Raw genomic sequence first — 20,654 nt, forward strand, 5'->3', positions numbered from 1 at the left:
CGTTTTGTTTTATTTCTTTGATTGTGATTTAATAGTGATTTTAAATTGTAACATATGTAATACATATACTTATAAAAAATATTCCATTTTATTTTAAAATAATTAAAACATTTATAAAATTTTTTATTAATTAATATTTTCAGATACTTCTTATATTTTATAAAACATTTCATATTAATATATTTATTTAAATATTTCATATAAATATAGAAATTTTTTTATTTATCATATTTTTAAAAGTTTATATCTATAAGAAATATAAATTATTTTGTAATTACGCAGTTTATAATATTAAAATATATCTATTTAAAAGTAAAAATGTAAAAATTAATTGCGCGCAATAATTAAATTTAAAATCAATTATTTTGAACATTGCTTTGTATAATAGATGTTCTCTTATCCTTTATATTTTTATTTATCGTTTATATTTGCGAATTTAAATTTATGTACTATATTATAAAATAAATTTCAAATTATGTATTATATTATATATAAAATTATATATAATATAACCCTCCCATGGGGTACACCTTGTCGCGGTGGGAGGGCTTAGTACTTGGATGGTGCCTTGTGGTTTATCTTAAATTTTTCTATTTATGATAAATCTTAAGGTGCCTGAATGGGAAGCTAAGTACCCTTTCGCGTCGTCGGTGCCGTCAACGTGCCGCGGACGGCAAGCGCTTCGTTACCGCGTTTTCGCGTTGTAGTATTCTCGCGTCGTCGCGTTTTCGCGGAACTTTTGGACTTTTCATATAAAATCCCAATTTCATTTATTGTCACGAGTCTCTACTTCCGATGCCAACTAACTGGGATGTTTCGAGTTTGCACACGTTGCTATGCAACGTACACTCTTGCTTCGTGCTTCGTCAAGTGATTCGGCCCGAATTAGTTAGAACTCGATCGATTGTTCGGAATGGTCGTCAATGGGTCCCTTCTCTTTGCTCGTCTACAGCCACACGCACTGCGTGTGTTAACCCTCGAGGAGTCGAGTGGATTCCTCTAGGCACGATTTTCGCTCGGTAAAAGGGGTTGCCTCCCTATTTTCTAAATTGCTGAATGTAAGCATTTAAAAAATGTGGGTATCCTCTTCTTTTGCCGTCTACTAGCCTGGTGTAGCATATAGCAACCGCGAGAGGCATAATATGTCCGGGCGGAGCACCTGAAATCGTGCTTAGCGGGTCCAGGTTCGATACGAGATAGGATAATTATGCGCGAAAAAGAGTTGGCGAACTTCATTTTCCTCTATTTCCGTCAATCGTTTCGTCTTCTTTCCGGTTTGGGCTTAGTCCTTGCTCGTTGTATCGTTGCAATCCCGACCGGTTGGCTCCAAATTGATTCTCGTAAGTGAAATGGGATTTTCGCTCGTACCGAAACCGGGAGTGCCGTTCATAGTATATACATATTAAGTATATACATCGCACGATCAAATAGAAAATTTTTTATCGTACCGAAATAGTGCGGGAACCGTTTAGTATCGCGCGTAAAAAAGCGAAAATAGCGATATAAAAATATCGCTCGTGAGTGCGGGAGTGCCGTTAAGTATCGCGCGCCTAAGACTGAGAGGAGGGGCAGGCCTAGGAGAGGCATCAGGCTCTGGCAGAGCAACCTTCTGGTAAGCAATTTATTTATTTGTAATTATATATTAAATATTAAATATATTTATTATAATTTAAATTAAACAATTAATCGCAACAATTAATTTGATGTTTTTATTTATATTTTTTTATTTATATTTAAATAAGAGAGAATTAAAGAAAAAGATTTTTAAATTAAAGTTATAATCTTGTAAAGGTGTAAGCTTTTATAAAGTTATACGAGAATTATTAGTAATGTTTTTTAAAATTTATAGAATTATTTTATTAATCTGCTATTATTATATGCATCGAATATAAAATTCAATGTATACAATAATTTTTGAAATATTAATTATTTTGAACGCTGCTACATTGGAATCTTTTGTATGTTATAGATTGATGCAACAATTTTGATGATCTGAGAGGAGGAGCAGGCCTAGGAGAGGCATCCTGCACCGGCGGAACAACCTGATGGTGAATATTATTATTTATATATTAATTGTTATAAATCGTTAACTTGTTATAAACGAACAATAATTCGATCTTATTATTTAAATGAATTGAAAAGAAAGATTTTTATAAGTCATATAAAATTTTCTATTTAAAAGACAGTTTCAAAAATTTATAAAATTTTTCCATGCGTGTTTATCTGCTTATTATTTTACACATCGGATATAAAATTTCGGATATGAAATTTCGCGCGATAAAAATTTTTTAAAATATTAATTGCATTTTGTGAGCATTATTATAAATGAATTTTATATTTGTATGTTACAGACAACTAGCTTCGATAACAACAACTCCGCTGTTGCGCATCAGTGCCGGTGAGTGAAAAAAACTTTTATTTAACTTTAAGGTAACGGATTCGTAGAAATTGCAGATGTAGATGTAGATTGTAGATTGTAGATAAATCCGTTGCCTTAAAATGGATGAGCTAGGATGGAATAAATTAAATAAATTAAATAAAATAATTAAATTTATTACAAATTAATTAAATTAAATAATTTTAATAAGTTCTTTCGAACTTATGTTTTACATCTATTGCGAAAATATATTGAAATATTAATTAAAAAAAGAAGAGATCAAGAAAAGATTTTTTTGTAAAGATTTTGTCTAATTTATTAAATAAAGGACACACCCATTAACAATTATCAATTTTATCAATTTTTGATGTTAATTTATTCTTATAATACGCACTTATTTTCTAATTGCTCATAGCTCATCCATCGTAGAATTTGTTTATAGATATTGTTTTTAAACTTTACTTTAACTTAATATAAAGCCAAATGATTAATTAATTAATTAATTTGTAATATGATAAATACACACATTAATTTTATATTTTATTATAAAATATAATTTATAGAAATTTGTAGTAATTTGGCTTTATTTCAGTTAAAATAAAGTTATATTCAACATTTAACGAACGATCGTGAAATCGAACGATCGTTACTAAATGAGCGTAAATATTTCACGCTCTTTTGCCCTTTATCCGGCAAAAGAAGGAGTAATTATCTCCTTCTTCGATCTCTGATTAGAGATCGAGAAAGAAAGTGGCCAGGATCAACGAAAGGTAGGTTCAACTGGCCTGAAGAGTGCGGTTAGGGCACGCGGTTAGGGCACGCGGTTAGGGCACGTGACTAAAATATATACATGATTAGGTGAAGTGATGATTAGAGATAGGTTCCTCAAATCTCGAATAATTTTAGTTAATCAGGAAGTAGGGTTGTTAAGGCTATTAAGTAAAATCATTAAAATTCTTCTATTAATATTAGGGTTGTTAGGGCTCTTAAGATCATTAGAATTCTGTAATAGTAGGATTGTTAGAGCTATTAAAATTATTAGAATCCTTTAATAATAGGGTTGTTAGGGCTATTAAGTAAGATTCATTCTTTCTTTTAATATTCCAATAATCCTACGGATAAATTAAAATTATTTTTATGAAGTTGAATTTATTTTTAAAAACGTTGTAAAAATAAATATAACATGTTTTAAAAATAAAAATGTTTTAAAAGTGAAATTTAAATTATCAAAATTATCTTCAGAAATATTAAAGAAATTGTATAATTATTAACGTTTAAGAAATCTTAACATGTTATATTTTATTTTAAAACTTCAAAATATATGTGTATTAAATCAAATATAATATTAAATCCAAATATTAATGCTATCAATATCAAATTATTATATCGATGTTATTAAATATTTGAATAAATCGAATATTATTATTTGATATTGATAGCATCATAAATTTGTAAATTGTAAATTGTAAATTATAAATAGTTATAATTGTATTTTAATTATAATCTAACATTGATATTTTAATTGTAAAATACAATACAATTATGACTATAATTATATTATATGAAATTGTATTTACGATTGTAAATTCTTATATAAATTACACGAAAAATTATCGAAAGTATACGTATAATAATTACATAATAGTAATTAACATAATAGTAATTCATTAAATTAAAATATTTGTTTCTGAAGTATATATTTTTGGAATATTCATAAAAGAGTAACTGTTTGTATTTTCATGTCAAAGAGTCATTAATAAATTCGGAAAATTTTTATATAAAATGTAAAAATTCGATGCTAAATTAATGATTAAATATAAGCATTATAAAATTTGACGGACGCCTTCGTTACAGAATAGCGAGTCAATTATTATAAATTTAATGATATGCTTTCTGTTAGCTTTATTTATTTATGAATTCATATCGCGCGGAACTGAATATTCTTAAAATAAATTATTAAATTATGATTACGAAAATACCGTGTTCTTTCCGCGTTCTCTTCGCGTCCTTATACAAGATTATCATTTTAAAAGAATTTTATCGCTGTCCCTCTCGTCAGATAATATTCCTAAATATTGCTAATTAAATATAAAGAAGTGTCGAATAAGAGAGTTAAGATTCGATGTGATAAGTCAACGATTAAATATTAACTTTACAAAATTTAACGATTACCTTCGATATTATAGAATCGCGAGTTAATTATTATGAATTTAATAATTTGGTTTTTCAGTTATATTTGTATTTACGAATTTTGTATCGGAAAATATTTATACATAAATTAATAAATTATGGTTGCGAAATCACCGTGTTTTTTCCACGTTCTTTTCGCGTTCTTAGACGAGATTGTCGTTTTAATAAAAGAGTTATCATTGTTTCTTCCGTTAAATAAACGTTAATGAAAGTTGCGTGGCTCGTACCGCCGAGGAGTCGAAACGATTTTCATCATGGAGAATTATTTCTCACCGGTTCTTGTGAGATCCATTCGTGACGTCTAGTTCGGTGCCCTGTTGAAAATTGGGAATTTTTATTGTAAGATTGAAGGAACTAATCCCAGGTTTTCCTGGCAATTTCCGAAAGCAATGATTTCAGTAGTAATTCAACGACGATACGCTTCTTTAACGTCGAATTAATTTAAATACTATATATTTAGATGAGAGAAATGTATCTTTTCTTTTCTTCGTTAAAAAATGTTCTTCATTATTAGGATTGGTATTATTATTGTCTATATAATGCTAGAAAGATTTAATAATAGATTAAATATAGATATAGCGTTGTGTATCAATTTTAGTTTTTCAAGTAATTTCATATTGTAATTAATTTGTATAAATTTTTTGTTAAAAATGATTACGAACGAATATATTTTTAATTAATAATTTGTCTCTTTTGAAAAATTATTTCTAGGTGCTGGGGATATTAACATTAATTTTTAGTTTCTTTTAAGAAGCTATTTGCAGATATTGGACATCCATCGCCATTTTGAAATATTAGTTTTTAGGTATATACCATTTTATATATATGTATAATAAAATACATGCACAAATTCACGTATCCAAAATAATTTTATAATTTTTGTTAATATGATATATTATATATACGCGAAATTATACATGAATGTTACATAGAATGTGCGAATACTTAAAAATTTAGAGACGAATCGAATGGGTACCCTTATATCAGCAAGATATTGATAAAAAGAAAAAAAAATATTAATTTAAACGTTACAAGAATAAGAATCTAGATAATTAATCTAGAATTAATTATATATTTAAAATTATTTCATTTATTTTATTTTGAACACTATTCGAATTGAAATTTTTTAAATCTTGCTGTTATCGGGTTCGATTCGTCTCGCGCGCGCAGACGGTACCCCAAATTATGTGTTCGCACATTTAACACAAACTCCAATAATGCATGTATTTTATTATTTATAAATATAATCGTTCGTAATCACATTTCAATGACAAAGGTTATATCCATTTAATTTTCAATAAAGAAATATATTTCTTAGTAATGAAAGAACATGTTTTCTGACGTGAATATCAATTTCGTGAATTGAAAATAATGACGAGGGATAATTGTCTTTGATTTAATACTGAAGTCATTGCTATCGGGAATAGTCCGGAAGATCCAGGATTCGTTCCCTCCTACAGTGAAGTTCCCGATGTTCAATGGATCACTTAACTTTTCTTCGCAGATTGATCTTGCGAAATCTGATGTAGAAACAAGATGTTAATCGTTCTCCATTTTTAAGATCGCTCCTTTTTTTATCGGATTACCGGTATGTCACTCGCGTATCTGCAATTGAATATTCTGAATATTATCGATTTATTTTTTCGTCGCGTTTTATCGCGAATTTTAAATCGCGATTTATCTTATAAAAATTCGCAAGTAAATCGGTCGGTGAATTACATATTCACAAACATTACAGACTTCAAATGTTTGTCGAAATATTTTCGATTTTCTATATTTACGTGATAATAATTATATCGCGCACGTGTCTATTGAGAGCTTCGATTATTATATTATAAAAATTATACGTATCGCGATCAAATATTCCGCATATTATCGACTTATTTATTCGTCGCGGTTTCTCGTGAATTCGAGTCGCGATTTATCTTATAAAGATTCGCAATTGACTCGGACAGTGAGTACTGTATTCGTAAATATTACAGTCATCGAATTGTCTGTCAAAATATCTTCGCATTTGTGTGATAATTATATTGCGCGCGATTACAATGTCTATTGAGGCGCTTCGATTATTATATTATAAAAAGTATACATATCACAATCGGATATTCCGTATATTATCGATTTATTTATTCGTCGAATATTCTCGGGAATTTTAAATCGCGATTTATCTTATAATTTAATCGTTGACTTATACATTGAAGCTTTGTTTATCTTTCCACGTCTTTGAATATTGTTTTTAATAGTTCGTGCAAAATGCTGGTAGTGCAAATATTTTCTTCTATAATTTAAAAGACGATCGATAACTTTATTAATGACTGTTTTAAACGTGATTCTTTACATTATTTAAATTTTATTAAACTCTACAATTACATCGATTATTAGAGGGACTTTGAAAATCATTCGTTCCGTTATTTTCTATTAAATGTGGCCACAACGCGATTTTTAATTATATTTTAAAGTTTATAGAGCTCATTTCATCTTATTCATGCGCAAAATAGGATATGTATTTTATTCTCAATCAATGAAATTCGTATAAAGTCGCATATTAATCGCAAATAAATCGGACAGTGAATTTTATGTTCATAAACAATACGGATCACAAATGTTTGCCAAAATATCTTCGTCTGTCATCATTTGTGTGATAATAATTATATCGCACGCGTGTCTATTGATAGTTCCGATTATCATATTATAAAAATTATGCGTATCTCGCAATCGAATATTCCGATTATTGTCGATTTATTTACTCATCGCGTTTTCTCGCGAATTTTAAATCGCGATTTATTTAGTAATTTAATTGTTGATTTCGAAGTTTATTCTATCTTTTCATTTTGAATATTTCCTTTGATAATCTATACAAAATGCGCCAGTAATGCAAATACTTTCTTTTACAGTCGGAGAAACGATCAATAATTTTATTAATGATTCTTTTAATCACGATTATTTACGTGATATAAAACTTATTAAATTCTATTATTACATATCTATTATTAATAATAAATGTCACGTAATTAATCTTCGCTGATCAGTCTCGTCTGGACTATGAAAAATTTTTAGTAAATTTTATATTATACGTATATTTTGGACATTTTCGTGTAATAAATTATTCCATGTAATAAATTATTTTGTATTAAATTTCGAATTATATTTTATATTAAATTTGTATTATATTTTGTCATATATTTTGTAATATGTATTTAGCATAAAAATATTATGAATAAAAATATTATATTAAGCATAAAAATATTATGTTGATATGAAAATTATAATAAAAATATATAAAAATAATGTTAGCTATATTAAAATGGAACATATGAATTTTTATATTTTATATAAAGGAAGAGACTTAAAATATTTTGCAACATCTATATTTTTGGAGTCTTAATTATAAAAATTTCAGAAGAATCAGTGATTAATTTGACAAATTCTATACATGTATTAATAATTAAATTTTTAAATAATGAAAAAAATGATTGATAAATATCAAAGATCAGTTTACTGCTAATTAAGAAGATTTATAGAAATACGGTTAAAAATGTTTTTATCCCACAGCAGGCATTTTGTGTTTTGTAAATAAAAAGATATAAATATGACAATAATTATAGAAAAATATTTATTTCATCTTTGAATATTACAGTATCTTTCGCGATTTAATAATTTATTTACTATCAATTTACATACATAAGTATCTTGTTATACAGCACTGGTGCTACCGGCATTTCGTGCACATAGCACGGAACAAAACCAGAAATTGTGCACATTATATATTACCCTCCGAGAACATTCATGGACATTGGCTTTGTAGTTCATGTCCACGTTTTCAATGTCCATAGAGGGAGTATCGCTTTCAGGGATCACCTAAAAGCAGGGCATGACATCTCTCAGTCTTCTCTCTGTTAATATAAACCGGCTCTTTTTATTCCTTTTGTTTTGCCATATCCTTTTCTCTGTCCTTTATTATTTCCGTTTTTGTAATAGTGTGTTCGCAACGGTGTCCTCAATTTAACTCATGTCATGGGCCTGTTCTTTTTAGCTGCACTGCTGCACTAGTGCAATTAGTTAGAATGAAAGAAAGTATGTTTGTCTCTTTCTAACTTATTGCACTAGTACAGCAGTGCAGCTAAAAAGAACAGACCCCATATGTAGTACACCATATATATGTAGGCAATACGCCGGTGTACAACAGCATTGACAATTGCAGTAACATTACGTAGAAGTATTACCTAAAATTGCTAATTATTTATTACGAGGCGAGCAAAGCTTGTTTTTTTATAGGGAGAACAAATAAATAGACATCAAACCTTAATACATCGTGAATCTCTATATATAACCTATACTGTTTGTAAAATATATCGACAATTTTATAAATTGAAGAGAAAATATGCATTTAAAAATTATAATTAGACCATTAAATGTATAATATAATATATATAATGAGATTTTCACAAGTCTTTGATTTTTAATCGATCTTGTTAAAGTTTTCCTCGGTCAAAATGCCTACAGTCATAGCATTAGACGTCTCCTTGTCAATGAGAAGACCCGTATTAACAAACGGGACGAATGATAATTTACAAAATGAGCCATTGACACGGCATTATTTAGCAGTGCATGGTATAAACGCTCTGTTACATTATTTGCAAGTTAATTCAAAATTGGAATTTGTCTCGCTGGTAAGAACAATTCAATGCTATATTAAGATAGATTTTTTTCAAGAACAATAGGTATATTAATTTATCTGCAAGTACACTGCAAATTTCAGATTGTATTTTCATCGTTGTATGAAGTGGTTTGTCCCTTTACTCGCGACTATGACAGTATACGTGCAAAGTTACAAACTATCGAGGAATGGGACAAGACATGTATCGAAGGAGCATTACATGGTATCAATAATGTAATTATGGCAGAATGGGGCAATGCTACTGCTTGCCAAGTAATACTAATTACAGATGGCAATCCTGGCGTAGGAATGATGTCTTTGGGCGATTCTTTAAATTCTTTAAATGTCGCAAGAGATATAAACCCCTTTCCGTTACCTTTCCCATATCCGGGAAAATTAAGTATAGTGTGCATTGGATCACAGCAGGGTAAGTTAGAAATTGACATTTATTTTTTTTCGCATATATTTGAATATATTATTTAGTTATATCTTATATTTATTCACTTTATACTTTTAGATCCTACTTTACAGGCTGGTTTGCCTCTCTATCAACGTTTAGTTGATTTAGCTGGTGGTGACAGCATTGTCCTAGTTCCAGAATCACCACTTAATAAATATTCTGTTGCTGCTTGTTTCCAGAAACTGGCTGAAGCAAATTATGTTTCCTTCCAAGGATATCTAAAGTGTGGCCATTTAGGATCTCGTATTTTATTATCACCAGCACCTATGGTAATAACAAGCACCAAAAGAAAAGACATTATAAATTATCATGAATAATTATATAGACATTGTTCTTTATACATGTTTTAGCCTTATACAAAAAAGACGGATTTTGAATTAGTCCCAGATCTGGTGATATCAAAAACTATAGAAATATGTGGATTTATATCTGTAGGAGATGTCGGTAGCCCAAGTTCCATTTCTAGACATTTGGTATTACCATTAGCAACAGAGAAAACTTCAAGTATGCAGGGTATATCGTTAGAAGAAGATTCAGACACCGATGAAAACGGAGACGAGGGAAAAATGCCGTCTTTTTGTGTATTGCTTCATGGTGCATTAAAGGTAATGTCTTTTTAAAAGTCTAACAATTATTTTTTTGTTGCAGTTGTGAATTAATAAAATTAATAAATATTTATAGGTGGAAAATATGGCTGCCCTTTGCTTATTGAACAATGAATGGTATGGATTTATATATTCTTGGGCAGATACTAAAAAGAAGTCCAACTTAATGTTAACAGTATTAGAACCAGGATCTGATGTTGTACCATGGTTAGGCAATTTCAACAATTTAGGCCCACTAGATGCGGCTAAAACTCCTCCAGTCAGTTTCCCAGTGAGACCAACTGAAAAGAGAAGTTATACACAAAATGCCCCTTCATGGATTCGCCAAGTCGGTTTACAATCCGACATACAGAAAATATTAAGACACGCAAGAAAATTACCAGAAAAGACACAAAACTTTTATAAGGTAAATTATAAGTGCCAAAAAAAAAAAAAAAGAAAGTATTCTATATGATTTAAGTGATTTTGAAATAATTATTTTATACGATCGCACAGGAGGTAAACAGATTACGGCGCGCAGCAGCATCAATAGGTTTTATTGAATTATTAGAAGGGTTAGCCTGCATCTTAGAACGGGAATGCACATTACTACCACCGAATTTGAATCCTGATTGTACAATCCAAATGGGACACGTTGCATCAATGATCAGAAAACCAGAATTCCTTGAACTTAGATACAATATTCCACCTGCACGGACAAAATTCCAAACTGGATCATAAATTGCAATATATAGCAATTGGTATGTTATTATTAAATTTATTTCAGATATTAGACATGTATACAGCAAATTTTATTTATTTTAATTTTAAATCATTCCATGGTATAACATATTATATTACATTGTTACATTATTTTACATTTTCTTTTATAGTTCATTTTTTCATTTTTAGATATATATATACATCAACTGTCAGACATGTGTAAGAAAATGTGTCATAAATATATATAGGTTTTTATAAAATTATAGTTTTGTTACATTTAATAATTATAATTGGCAAAGAGAATACTTATTAGATTAAGATTATTAGTTGCATTTCAAATTCCTTATTAAATAACATAAAATATCATATAAGCCTTTAGCAGTTTGTATACTGGAATACTTATTAAAATCTGGGACATGCACAAATAGAGTCTTTGTCGGCTCAATAGCCAAAGATTGATAATAAATATATTCACACAAATATTTGCCAGCATCGTGTGACAAGCAAGCTTCACATTTATGTTCCTCACAATTTTTATTCACATTATCACAAAGTTCCTTGATATCTATGCCAGTTTTCAAGATATTACACTCGATATTTGTTTCATCAGGACACTTCTTGTCTATGTCAAATCTGTTATAACCATTGCTGCAAGCATGGTATTCTATTATTAAAGATTCAGCTGTACCGGCTACGCCCACATGTAGGACAATCTAAAATAATGGAATTTATTGAAACAGAAATATATTGAGAAACTGAATATCTCATAAATATGAATTGCTTACTGTAGGATTGTGTTTCTTCCAAAGCTGAGGGATCTGAGTGGATACGTAACTGTACGATACTGGAATTTCTTCTATGACCAATTTAATGTCAGGAAACTCTTTGGAGTTTATCCACAGTTTTTGTAATTCTTTTACCGCTTCCCAACTGGCGTTCACCATATGTTTGTCAAATGGGCCAAAACCCGTAACTAAAATCGTGCAATTGGAATCGACGCCCATTTCATAAATTAAATTCGAATCTCGTGATAGAGCCACTAATTAATTCGACGAAATGCAACTCAGCTGAGAAATATAATGCTCATAAGAGTTTTATCAGTATTAAGTGAGCTTATAAGAGTTTTATCAGTGTCATTACGAGACTGATATATGACATATATCTGAGGTAAATATGCGCGTGAATAATTTATTAATTTAAGATAGTTTATGAGTAATATCAACAATTGCGAAATAAATGACTTCATTTGATAATATTCGCAATTGCACGTAAGTAAACTTCGAAAAAATGCAAAAGAATCGTATAAAATATGCGATAAACTGTATCTAATTTATTCACATTGTAACCTGCAATAAAATGCATACAATCCTTCTCTCCTTTCTCACATATTTGTCATGACGATTAAAATTTGAAAATGATCGAAAGAAGAAAATATTAATTATTCTATATCTATCTTGACATGACTAAGTGCATTTTATATCATAACCGTGTATAGTGAGCAAAAAATGCCACCTAAACGAAGACAAATTATTGTAATTATATTTCGATATCTCGATCATTGCCGCCATTGTGATACTTCGAGAATCGCAATATCTTCGATAAATTTCGAATCACGGTCAGTCATGAACGCGTCGTGTCGAATTTGCAGACTCGAATCGTGCTCTACAAATTTCTCAAATTATTATGTTAAAACTGATTTCTTCGTTCGTGAGAAGTTATGAAAAGTGTCTTATAAAGTGTCGAGTTTAATGTGAGAAGGGTATACGATTTAAGTGTCCGGAGAGAGTCAACCTCACATACTTCAAGTTACTTTCTCTGAAGGAAAATTATCAAGTATGTAATTAGCAATTATATTTTCTTTTTTATTATAATTTATCATAAATATATTGCATGCCAATACATATGACTTTGTTTAGGGCTATGATGGCATTTTATTAATGATTAGAGATTCTATTTTGCTTCTATACCAGTTAAAATTTTTATTTATATGAATACAGTAAATACAGTAATCGAAATAATGGACAAGAACACATATATATGTATATATAATTTGAATACTTTTTTTGTAAATATAGAATATATATAATAGAGTTGTATGTCTTTTCTAAAAGAATATATAATACATTTAACATTTTTATATGTAATTATAATATATTATCTTAGAAAAAATATTCATATACTATTTCTTTGTTTGTAACTCTCTCACATTATAGATCTATTTTTAGATCTGTAAAATGTATACTTTCATTGTAATGTCACATAATGGTAAAAGACGTATAGATTCTTATGAAAAATATAAAATCTCAATGTATATCGAGATTCATCATTAAGCATACATGCATTGGCACGAGTCTATTAGATACTCATCATCGTGATTTCATATAAAGTATTTATAATATATAGGAATGTTCGTAACATAAAATATTTTATAAAAGATTATCAAACTAGATACCTGTACCATGTAACATGTATAAAGCAAAATTTTTTCATATAAATCTATATCTAAAAATAATATGTATTATATTTTCCAACATAGATATTAACTCATATTATTAAACTAAATTGTTAAAAAATGAAGAAGATAAAAGAAAAGATAATATATTGTATGTATTTGTAAAATGATGGATGATAAATGTAATGAAACAGGTTTCATTTATAAAACTTGTTCGTATATAGTGGAAAATATTTTACGATATTAGTGCCAATAAGCATTTTTTGTAATGTCCTGAACAGTCACCCTGAAAAAACCATAAAAAGAAAGAAAAATTAGGTCTCAAATATATAAATGTAGTGATACATAATGTAATACTGCTATATTTTAACGTCACTCACAGATATGAAATCTTCCAGTGATTCTCCATACTGTTGGAGAAATTCATTCTTTATTTCACCAATATCTATTTCACAGCGTGTCACAATCAGACGGATAAGACGGCTATCGTCCGTACCGAGGCCTTTCATACTTTTGTATAATTGCTCAGCAAAGAAACTAGCTCTATGTTTGACGCATTTCACTGTTTAAATAATATTGATTTTAATTAGTCTAGAGAAATATTATTTTCTTTTATATATATATTCATAATTTGTAATAATTTGCACTAACCAATTGCAAGGAGACCCTTCTTAATATCGCCAGAAAATTCATTTTCAATTGCAATTTCGATATCACGGCCTGTTATATTTTGATACTCTATAAATATCTGTCGCAATTGTGCAAAGTTTCTTTGGACGAGAATTGCGTTAAAAGTAGATTCATCTGTACCAAAACGCAGCTCCCCTGTAATATTAATGCAATATTATTTATGTGATATTAAAACAAGGAAATAAAATATTAGATACTAAATATCCTATACTAATTACCAGCTTGTAAAAGTTGTCTAGCATCTTCCATTGCAGCAGCCTGATCCACATTAAATGATTCATCTCTATTTGCACAACACAGTGATACCATCAAGCGTTTGAAATTTCCAGATGTGTCAGAAATCAAATCATCTTCCAATGTTCTTCCATACACTATAATTATTATATAATTATTATATGCAGTAGATAAACATAAATTAATATTATTTTGTAATTTGTGATATTTTTTTAGACAACTTACTTGCTTCATATGCTTGTTTAATAATAGAAATCTCATGATTAGACATAGTACACAATACTTCAATGAGTACTGTTTCGTCAGTACCAAGACCAGACATTGCCTCATGAAGTTCTTTTGCATAATATTGAGGTAGAGGCATCATTAAAGCAAGAGCAAGTTTCTCAAAATTTCCTGATAACTCAGATTTTAAATCCTTTATTAGATCCTATTAACAGAAATGTAACAGTAATATTATGTAGTATTATGCCTCAATTTTTTGCAGAATAATTTTTCAATTCTTAATCTTTACCTTCCCATAAAGAGTTTTAAATTGGGATGTAATTTCTTGGCGTTGCAAGTTACTGCGATTGGCAAGAATTTGAATAATAGTTTTTTCATCTGTGCCAAATCCCTTCATAGCTTTTCTCAAAGTTTCCGCATCAGCTCTTGCATCAAAGCCATCGTAAGGTACAACAGTAGGAGAAGTCTGTAACAAAAATCATACAGCCATGTAACAAAAAATTTTATCAAATTTAGAATGGTTTATAGAATTTAAGCACTTTTTTTGGCAATATTAATAACATTTGGACAAAAAAATATTTAATATCACACTTTTAACTTTTTCAAAAGTTTTGTGCATATAAATTATTTTTAAAATCACCTTAGGTGTAAATCGCTCTCTCCGGGGGGCTGGGGTAGCACCACGTGGAGCAGTAGTAGGTGGATTAGCAGTATAAGAATATGTTGAGCCTACCCCCTGCCCCCTGGGATAGTTTGCGCCTTGGTATGGGATTGAATTAGTTGCATGTGCATTAGGTCCAGAAAAATAAGAGGAAGGAGCTATATTGTTATAACATTCTCTAGCATCTGGTGCTTTTTGAAGATTAGGATACATATTGTAATTTTGCTGCTGTGGATAAGGGGATGGTGCAGGCTGGCTAGAATTTGCATTAAATGAGTAACACGGTGTGGGCATAGATTGAGAAGGATATGGCATTTGTTGTGGAGGATAAACATTGGTGTGCATTGATGTGTTATCAGGAGTAGGATGTATAGGCTGAGTGGGATAAGGAGTTGCTGCCTGAGAATATGGTTGAGGCATGCCAAAAGATGTTGGTGGTGCATTTGGGAAGCCCATTGGAGGATAAGATTGAGCATTTGGGGCAGAAGGTGCACCAGATAGAGTCCCAAATGATGTTGGTGGTTGGGCTCGTCCCGGCAACTGAATAGGTGGTCCCTTAGATATATTAAGGTATAGATAAAAAAAACCAATACACCAATCTCACACGCATGCATTATATTTATATACTTTCTTCAATTAAAAAGCTTATTTCTTTCTATATTTATATTCTTAAACAATACCAGAAAGCTGGCCATAATTTTGTGTAATATATAATATCAAACTGAAATATTTCTTTTTTTAAACATAGAAGTAATACAATTTAGAAATAAACTTTTTAATTTTAATAATAAGTTTAATATACTCACTTGGTAACCGTAACTCATTTTGTCCGTTTAAGATTTGAACTGTTGGAGGAACCTGCATACAGAAGAAAATTACAAAATTACACTTCCTCTATTTATGCTGCATGATAGAATCTATTATACAATTTGTTAACATCACTAATAACAGCATGACATATGCATTTTAACAATAGTCTGATGCATATAAATATATACAAAATACTTTGAGAATGAAACAATGAAATTATCGTGATATATTAAAGTTTATTGCAATTATTATTTATTCACGAATTGCCACGTGTCTGTCACATATGTCACGAATGTTGGGAGACGCACCTCAAGGAGAAAACTGAAATGGATGAATGGTTACGCCCAACACACGGAGAGCTGTTATATACTCTCGTTATAAAAGACACCGACAAACAAGGATAAATGCTACACTGAATTTATCAACGTTTTATGCTCACCTGAAATTTCTCACCGATTTCGTTATGTGATTACAAGCTCCTGTATTGTATGAAGTATGATGTCGAAAAAATGCCGAAACTGACGATGAAATGTGCTGCGCACGGACTCAACTCACTCAACTGACGATTTGTAGCGAAGCCGGACTAGTAGTAATGGCAAGGACAGCTGCGGTCTGCATATTAGTGGGAAGGAGATAGACAACAATCTCTCTCTCAGCCAGATTCAGCCTCCACGCCGACTCACGACGTCACCAAGAATCCCGAAAAACCCGTATGCTATGCCAGATAAATGGAGGGGATCGAATTATAACGTGATTTAAAAGGTAAGTATAAATATAATCATACAATGAAAAATCAATAATATATACAATGGATTTCCCTCCAATGATGCAAATCCTATATTATTTCTTCTTATAGAATAATCATAATGCTAAATATTAGCACTTGCAAATAATCATTTTAAAAGAAAAGTTAAAAATAACATACGCATAAACAAAATTCGTGTAACCAATGGTGTCATCGTTTTTCCGAAAATTAACGTTAATTTTTTTTTATTCGAACAATATATTTAAAGACATTTTTATGTTTTAATTCTAAACGTCTGTTAAACGCAAGTATAAGGCCTAGTTCCACAATCCAGTTAACCCGAGTTTAAGTGGCGAATGGACCAATCAGGACCCAGTTTAACGTATTAAACTCGGGTTAACTCGAGTTGTGAAACCGGTCCTAAATGCAAGTCATGATATCGACACACAGTGATATATGTATGATATAATGACCTTAACAAGCTATTATATCAATTATATCAATGTATCAATCAAAAAAATAAGCAAACACGTGAAGAGTTTTAGCAACATATGGATATATAGCCGTACATATAGAGAACAATGATGATCGAAATCACATATTTCCTGGTTATAAAATTTAAAAAATAAAAATGTCTATATTTGATAAAACATTTAAATAAATAAGAGATTTTATAAAACATTTATTCATAATTTAATTATAAAAACATATATAATTCTACGTCATATATATTCATATATTATATTTTTCAATATTTTAATTCGAAAAAAGTTAAAATGTTAATATCGAGAACTTAATGTTGGAATTAATGGAAATAGGTATCGCGGAATATCAGTAGGATATAGTAGTTTGTACAAAGGAAAATTAATATAAAGATAAGGAAATAAGTGCGTGCGTTTTATGGGACCTTCGAGAAAAAAATAAGGCGCAATCTTCAAAATAATTTATTAAAAATGTCGCATATATATCTCGAGTCGGTAATCGGTAATGGTACAATTAGTAACTATATGCATATGTCGCGTGAGCATGTTTTTAGAGGATTAATTAAGGTTTATGTCTGGCAGATGATCGACCGTTATTGTTCTTATTTTACGTGGAATAATTAACTGTGTATAATAGACGTCGCTAGTCATTGAAGCATTACGTGACACGAAATCACGCAATAATGCTTCGCCAACCCACGGTCTTGCACACGTCATCTGTTATGGAATGCAAATGCATTTTCGTCAGCAAATCGTCTAATGACGTCATATGATGCATTCCCTTCCGAGAGATACCTACGGCTACTTTGTCCGTTAATAAATCATTACATATCCATGATTCATTCGGGTCATTCCCTTGTGTGTCGATTGATTGCACATTGATTGAACTTAATGATTGAATTATTTGCATTCAGACACAAGTAAATTATTTCTCGGAAAAGAATAGAGGAAAAAATTGTAAGAAATAAATGAAAGACTTATCTTACGAAATTATACATTGGAAACTTGAATTTTTTATGCTTTTAATCCAACTATTTTTTATATTGTTTTAATCTTTCAAAAGAAGAATTTTCTTTTTTTAATAGTTTTGAAACTATTAAAAATTGTTAGAAATTATTAAAAAATTATCCATCTTTTTCAATCTTAAAAATTAACACTGTCGTTAATATTTTATTTTAATTAACAAATTAACATATATATGCTCAATCGTAACATCTTAACATTTCTTGATTATGATTTTAGTGTTAGTCACGTCATTATATTTAAAGCATCGACATTTGTACCGCAATTCGTGTCACTGTCTTCAAATAGAGCGGTTACAAATAAATATGACGTGTATGTTTATGCATGTCGTGGAAAGATCGCGTGTACATACGTTTATGCATGCGTGTGCGTGCATGCATACGTGTATTTTAATCTGTTATTGTCAGATTTTTTGCTGACTTTGCGCTCATCATAATCTAATGACGATATAATGATTGAAAATAGTGACAATATGCACGGAGTAAGATAATCACATAAGATTTTTATAATTAGCTTAAAAATTAGTCTTATTTCCCGCAAAATTTCCATTTAAACATATTCAAAGTGGCGAGTAAAATAGTTCGAAAGATATGTGTGCGCGTGTACGATTCGAACTTATATATTCGAAGATATATCAACGTATTATTATATATTATAACATATACGATATATACACACATACTATACACACACACACACCACATACACATATTAATCGTCCAATCGATCATGCCTGTCGCGAGAAAGTTTCACCTCTTTATATGAGAAACCAGAATTATCGAGATTCGAATCAATGCACGCGATTTGAGTCGATTAAAATTTCGCGTTTTATGTTATTTTCTCAGATTGAGCGTATAAAGAAGCAAATATCGAGATACGACCATCGGATTTGCAATCAATCGAACGCGATGCAATCGATGGCGAACGCAAAACAGATTTGATCTCGCGAACAATCTCGCTTGGAACACGATCGAATCGCGTTTTCTGAAAAGAACTTTGAAATGCTTTTGCTCGGATAAACGTCACTGCAAAATACGAAGACAGATTGTTCGCGTTATTTGTGCACATGATTTGTGAAACATGAACGACCGATGTTGACGATCAAAAAGAAGGCGCTTTCCGATGGTATGGAATGATGGTATGAAAATATGAAATAGATGATATGAGAATTGAATTCGTAAAAACAGTGACTCAATTTACAACGTTCATGTTTGTACCGCGATGCCATGCGTTCTCGCAAAATACGCAAAGATATTCTCGAGAATACATCTTATTTCAAAATAGAATCCATCAATTCTTCGCGATTAGAACGCACTAATTTTCGCGATCTTTCTAATTGTGTCTAAATTTTCTTCTGTCTTTTTTCATTCGTATTCATAAATCAACGGAGATTCTCAATAAGTTGTTTCGTTTTTATCACGTTAATGTAGAGCACATATATTTTTATAAATCATACAAAGAATCGTGATCGAAAAAAGCGTTATCTGGATACGCAAAAGCGTTTCTTCGATATCTTATCAATAACAATAATTAACACAAATTTTTCATGGAAGAATAATAGTAAAACAAGATGATTATTTAATTGATTACGAATTATATCGCGAAGTATCAAGATGCTTGAAACGATAAGCATCGTATCTTCGGCAGCGTAGAATTTTATGTGTGTAGTAATATGTATATATATATATATTACATACATGTAATCACGAGTCCTTCGTTCCGTTGCGTCTTCATTTGCATAATAATCGCATAGGTAATGCACAAAGTAATGCACCTCGTAACAAACACGCGACTATCATGGTTATTGTATGTTTATTACATAACAAAGTGCGCCAGCTCTCTTCGGTTGATATCGGTTTATTCTTATCTTATGCTGATAGTACTTCTCCTTCGCTTATCTAATTTGAAACTCTTTTGGAACTTTACGATCAAAAAGAGATATAAAATATTTTTTTTCTGTTGGCCGCAGTTGTGACTATGAGAATCTGTCTCCTTGTTTCGTTATAATAATGAATAAATAATCAATTAGTTTTCTTTAAAAATGTTTGACAGATGATGATAGAAAAGTGAAGGAGAAGTGACTATAATGGCAGTCAAAAATTTACAATATTTTTCAACATACAGATGTTTCTCACCAAAATCTTCTTTTTTTTTTAATAATACGTCAAATTGAATTTATTCTGTCATTCTGGTATGCGAAACATCTTACGTCTTTCTTTCTGTAATCGTCATATATTCTGTATATTGTGACATCGCTAAATATCATAAAATTTTGATGATCACAGATAAATGAAAATCGAGCGCGAAAATGTCGAAAGTATGAGCGAGTTTTATCGCTCTT

General features: G+C 30.1%; 4 protein-coding genes and 1 long non-coding RNA gene across 7 annotated transcripts in view; 3 read left to right on the forward strand and 2 right to left on the reverse strand.

Annotated features, from left to right (window-relative positions):
• The first annotated feature begins 553 nt into the window (after positions 1-553).
• On the forward strand, positions 554-2,518 carry LOC145961838 (uncharacterized). Its single transcript, XR_014435719.1, has 3 exons — positions 554-1,612; positions 1,970-2,048; positions 2,352-2,518. It is a non-coding gene; the product is annotated as an uncharacterized LOC145961838 (long non-coding RNA).
• Positions 2,519-8,674: 6,156 nt separating this feature from the next.
• Ints14 (integrator complex subunit 14) lies at positions 8,675-11,473 on the forward strand. Its single transcript, XM_083083128.1, has 8 exons — positions 8,675-8,783; positions 9,046-9,237; positions 9,327-9,651; positions 9,742-9,953; positions 10,035-10,289; positions 10,366-10,695; positions 10,785-11,029; positions 11,181-11,473. The coding sequence occupies exons 2-7, from the start codon at positions 9,061-9,063 to the stop codon at positions 11,007-11,009; spliced, it is 1,524 nt and encodes a 507-aa protein (XP_082939254.1). The 5' UTR covers positions 8,675-8,783; positions 9,046-9,060; the 3' UTR covers positions 11,010-11,029; positions 11,181-11,473.
• Positions 11,070-12,490, reverse strand: LOC145962183 (pyroglutamyl-peptidase 1). The gene is made up of 2 exons (XM_083083146.1): positions 11,777-12,490; positions 11,070-11,704 (listed from the first exon to the last, which is right to left on the reverse strand). Exons 1-2 carry the CDS (start codon positions 11,993-11,995, stop codon positions 11,315-11,317), a joined length of 609 nt encoding a protein of 202 aa, XP_082939272.1. The 5' UTR covers positions 11,996-12,490; the 3' UTR covers positions 11,070-11,314.
• Positions 12,491-13,580: 1,090 nt separating this feature from the next.
• LOC145962176 (annexin B9) lies at positions 13,581-16,772 on the reverse strand. Of its 3 annotated transcripts, none has more exons than XM_083083125.1 (9): positions 16,503-16,772; positions 16,060-16,111; positions 15,233-15,793; positions 14,882-15,058; positions 14,593-14,797; positions 14,352-14,504; positions 14,095-14,268; positions 13,824-14,005; positions 13,581-13,729 (listed from the first exon to the last, which is right to left on the reverse strand). In XM_083083125.1, the coding sequence occupies exons 2-9, from the start codon at positions 16,075-16,077 to the stop codon at positions 13,679-13,681; spliced, it is 1,521 nt and encodes a 506-aa protein (XP_082939251.1). In that variant the 5' UTR covers positions 16,078-16,111; positions 16,503-16,772; the 3' UTR covers positions 13,581-13,678. The 3 variants fall into 3 exon arrangements, with proteins under 3 accessions (XP_082939251.1, XP_082939250.1, XP_082939252.1); XM_083083124.1 differs by having other exon boundaries at positions 15,233-15,808; positions 16,503-16,771; XM_083083126.1 differs by lacking the exon at positions 15,233-15,793 and having other exon boundaries at positions 16,503-16,763.
• LOC145962174 (uncharacterized) overlaps positions 16,093-20,654 on the forward strand; it is a 41,481-nt gene continuing 36,919 nt past the window's right edge. Inside the window, exon 1 of the mRNA XM_083083118.1 lies at positions 16,093-16,825. The gene's annotated coding sequence lies outside the window, so the exon portion shown is untranslated. The remainder of the gene's footprint in view (positions 16,826-20,654) is intronic.

Source organism: Camponotus vicinus, unplaced genomic scaffold, assembly GCF_025532165.1.
Source record: "Camponotus vicinus isolate PSW18456_S1 unplaced genomic scaffold, iyCamVici1.0 SCAF_11, whole genome shotgun sequence".
Classification (NCBI taxonomy): domain Eukaryota; kingdom Metazoa; phylum Arthropoda; class Insecta; order Hymenoptera; family Formicidae; genus Camponotus; species Camponotus vicinus.

Bases quoted from the DNA above. Each gene is read 5' to 3' on its own strand.
- LOC145962183 (XM_083083146.1), bottom strand. From the start codon at position 11,995: ATGGGCGTCGATTCCAATTGCACGATTTTAGTTACGGGTTTTGGCCCA. The intron at 11,705-11,776 runs GTAAGCAATTCA...CCATTATTTTAG, and splicing joins GGAAGAAACACAATCCTACA to ATTGTCCTACATGTGGGCGT.
- Ints14 (XM_083083128.1), top strand. From the start codon at position 9,061: ATGCCTACAGTCATAGCATTAGACGTCTCCTTGTCAATGAGAAGACCC. The intron at 9,238-9,326 runs GTAAGAACAATT...TGCAAATTTCAG, and splicing joins AATTGGAATTTGTCTCGCTG to ATTGTATTTTCATCGTTGTA. The intron at 10,290-10,365 runs GTAATGTCTTTT...AAATATTTATAG, and splicing joins TGCTTCATGGTGCATTAAAG to GTGGAAAATATGGCTGCCCT.
- LOC145962176 (XM_083083124.1), bottom strand. The intron at 15,059-15,232 runs GTGATTTTAAAA...TTTTTGTTACAG, and splicing joins GAGAGCGATTTACACCTAAG to ACTTCTCCTACTGTTGTACC. The intron at 14,505-14,592 runs GTAAGTTGTCTA...TAATAATTATAG, and splicing joins TAAACAAGCATATGAAGCAA to TGTATGGAAGAACATTGGAA.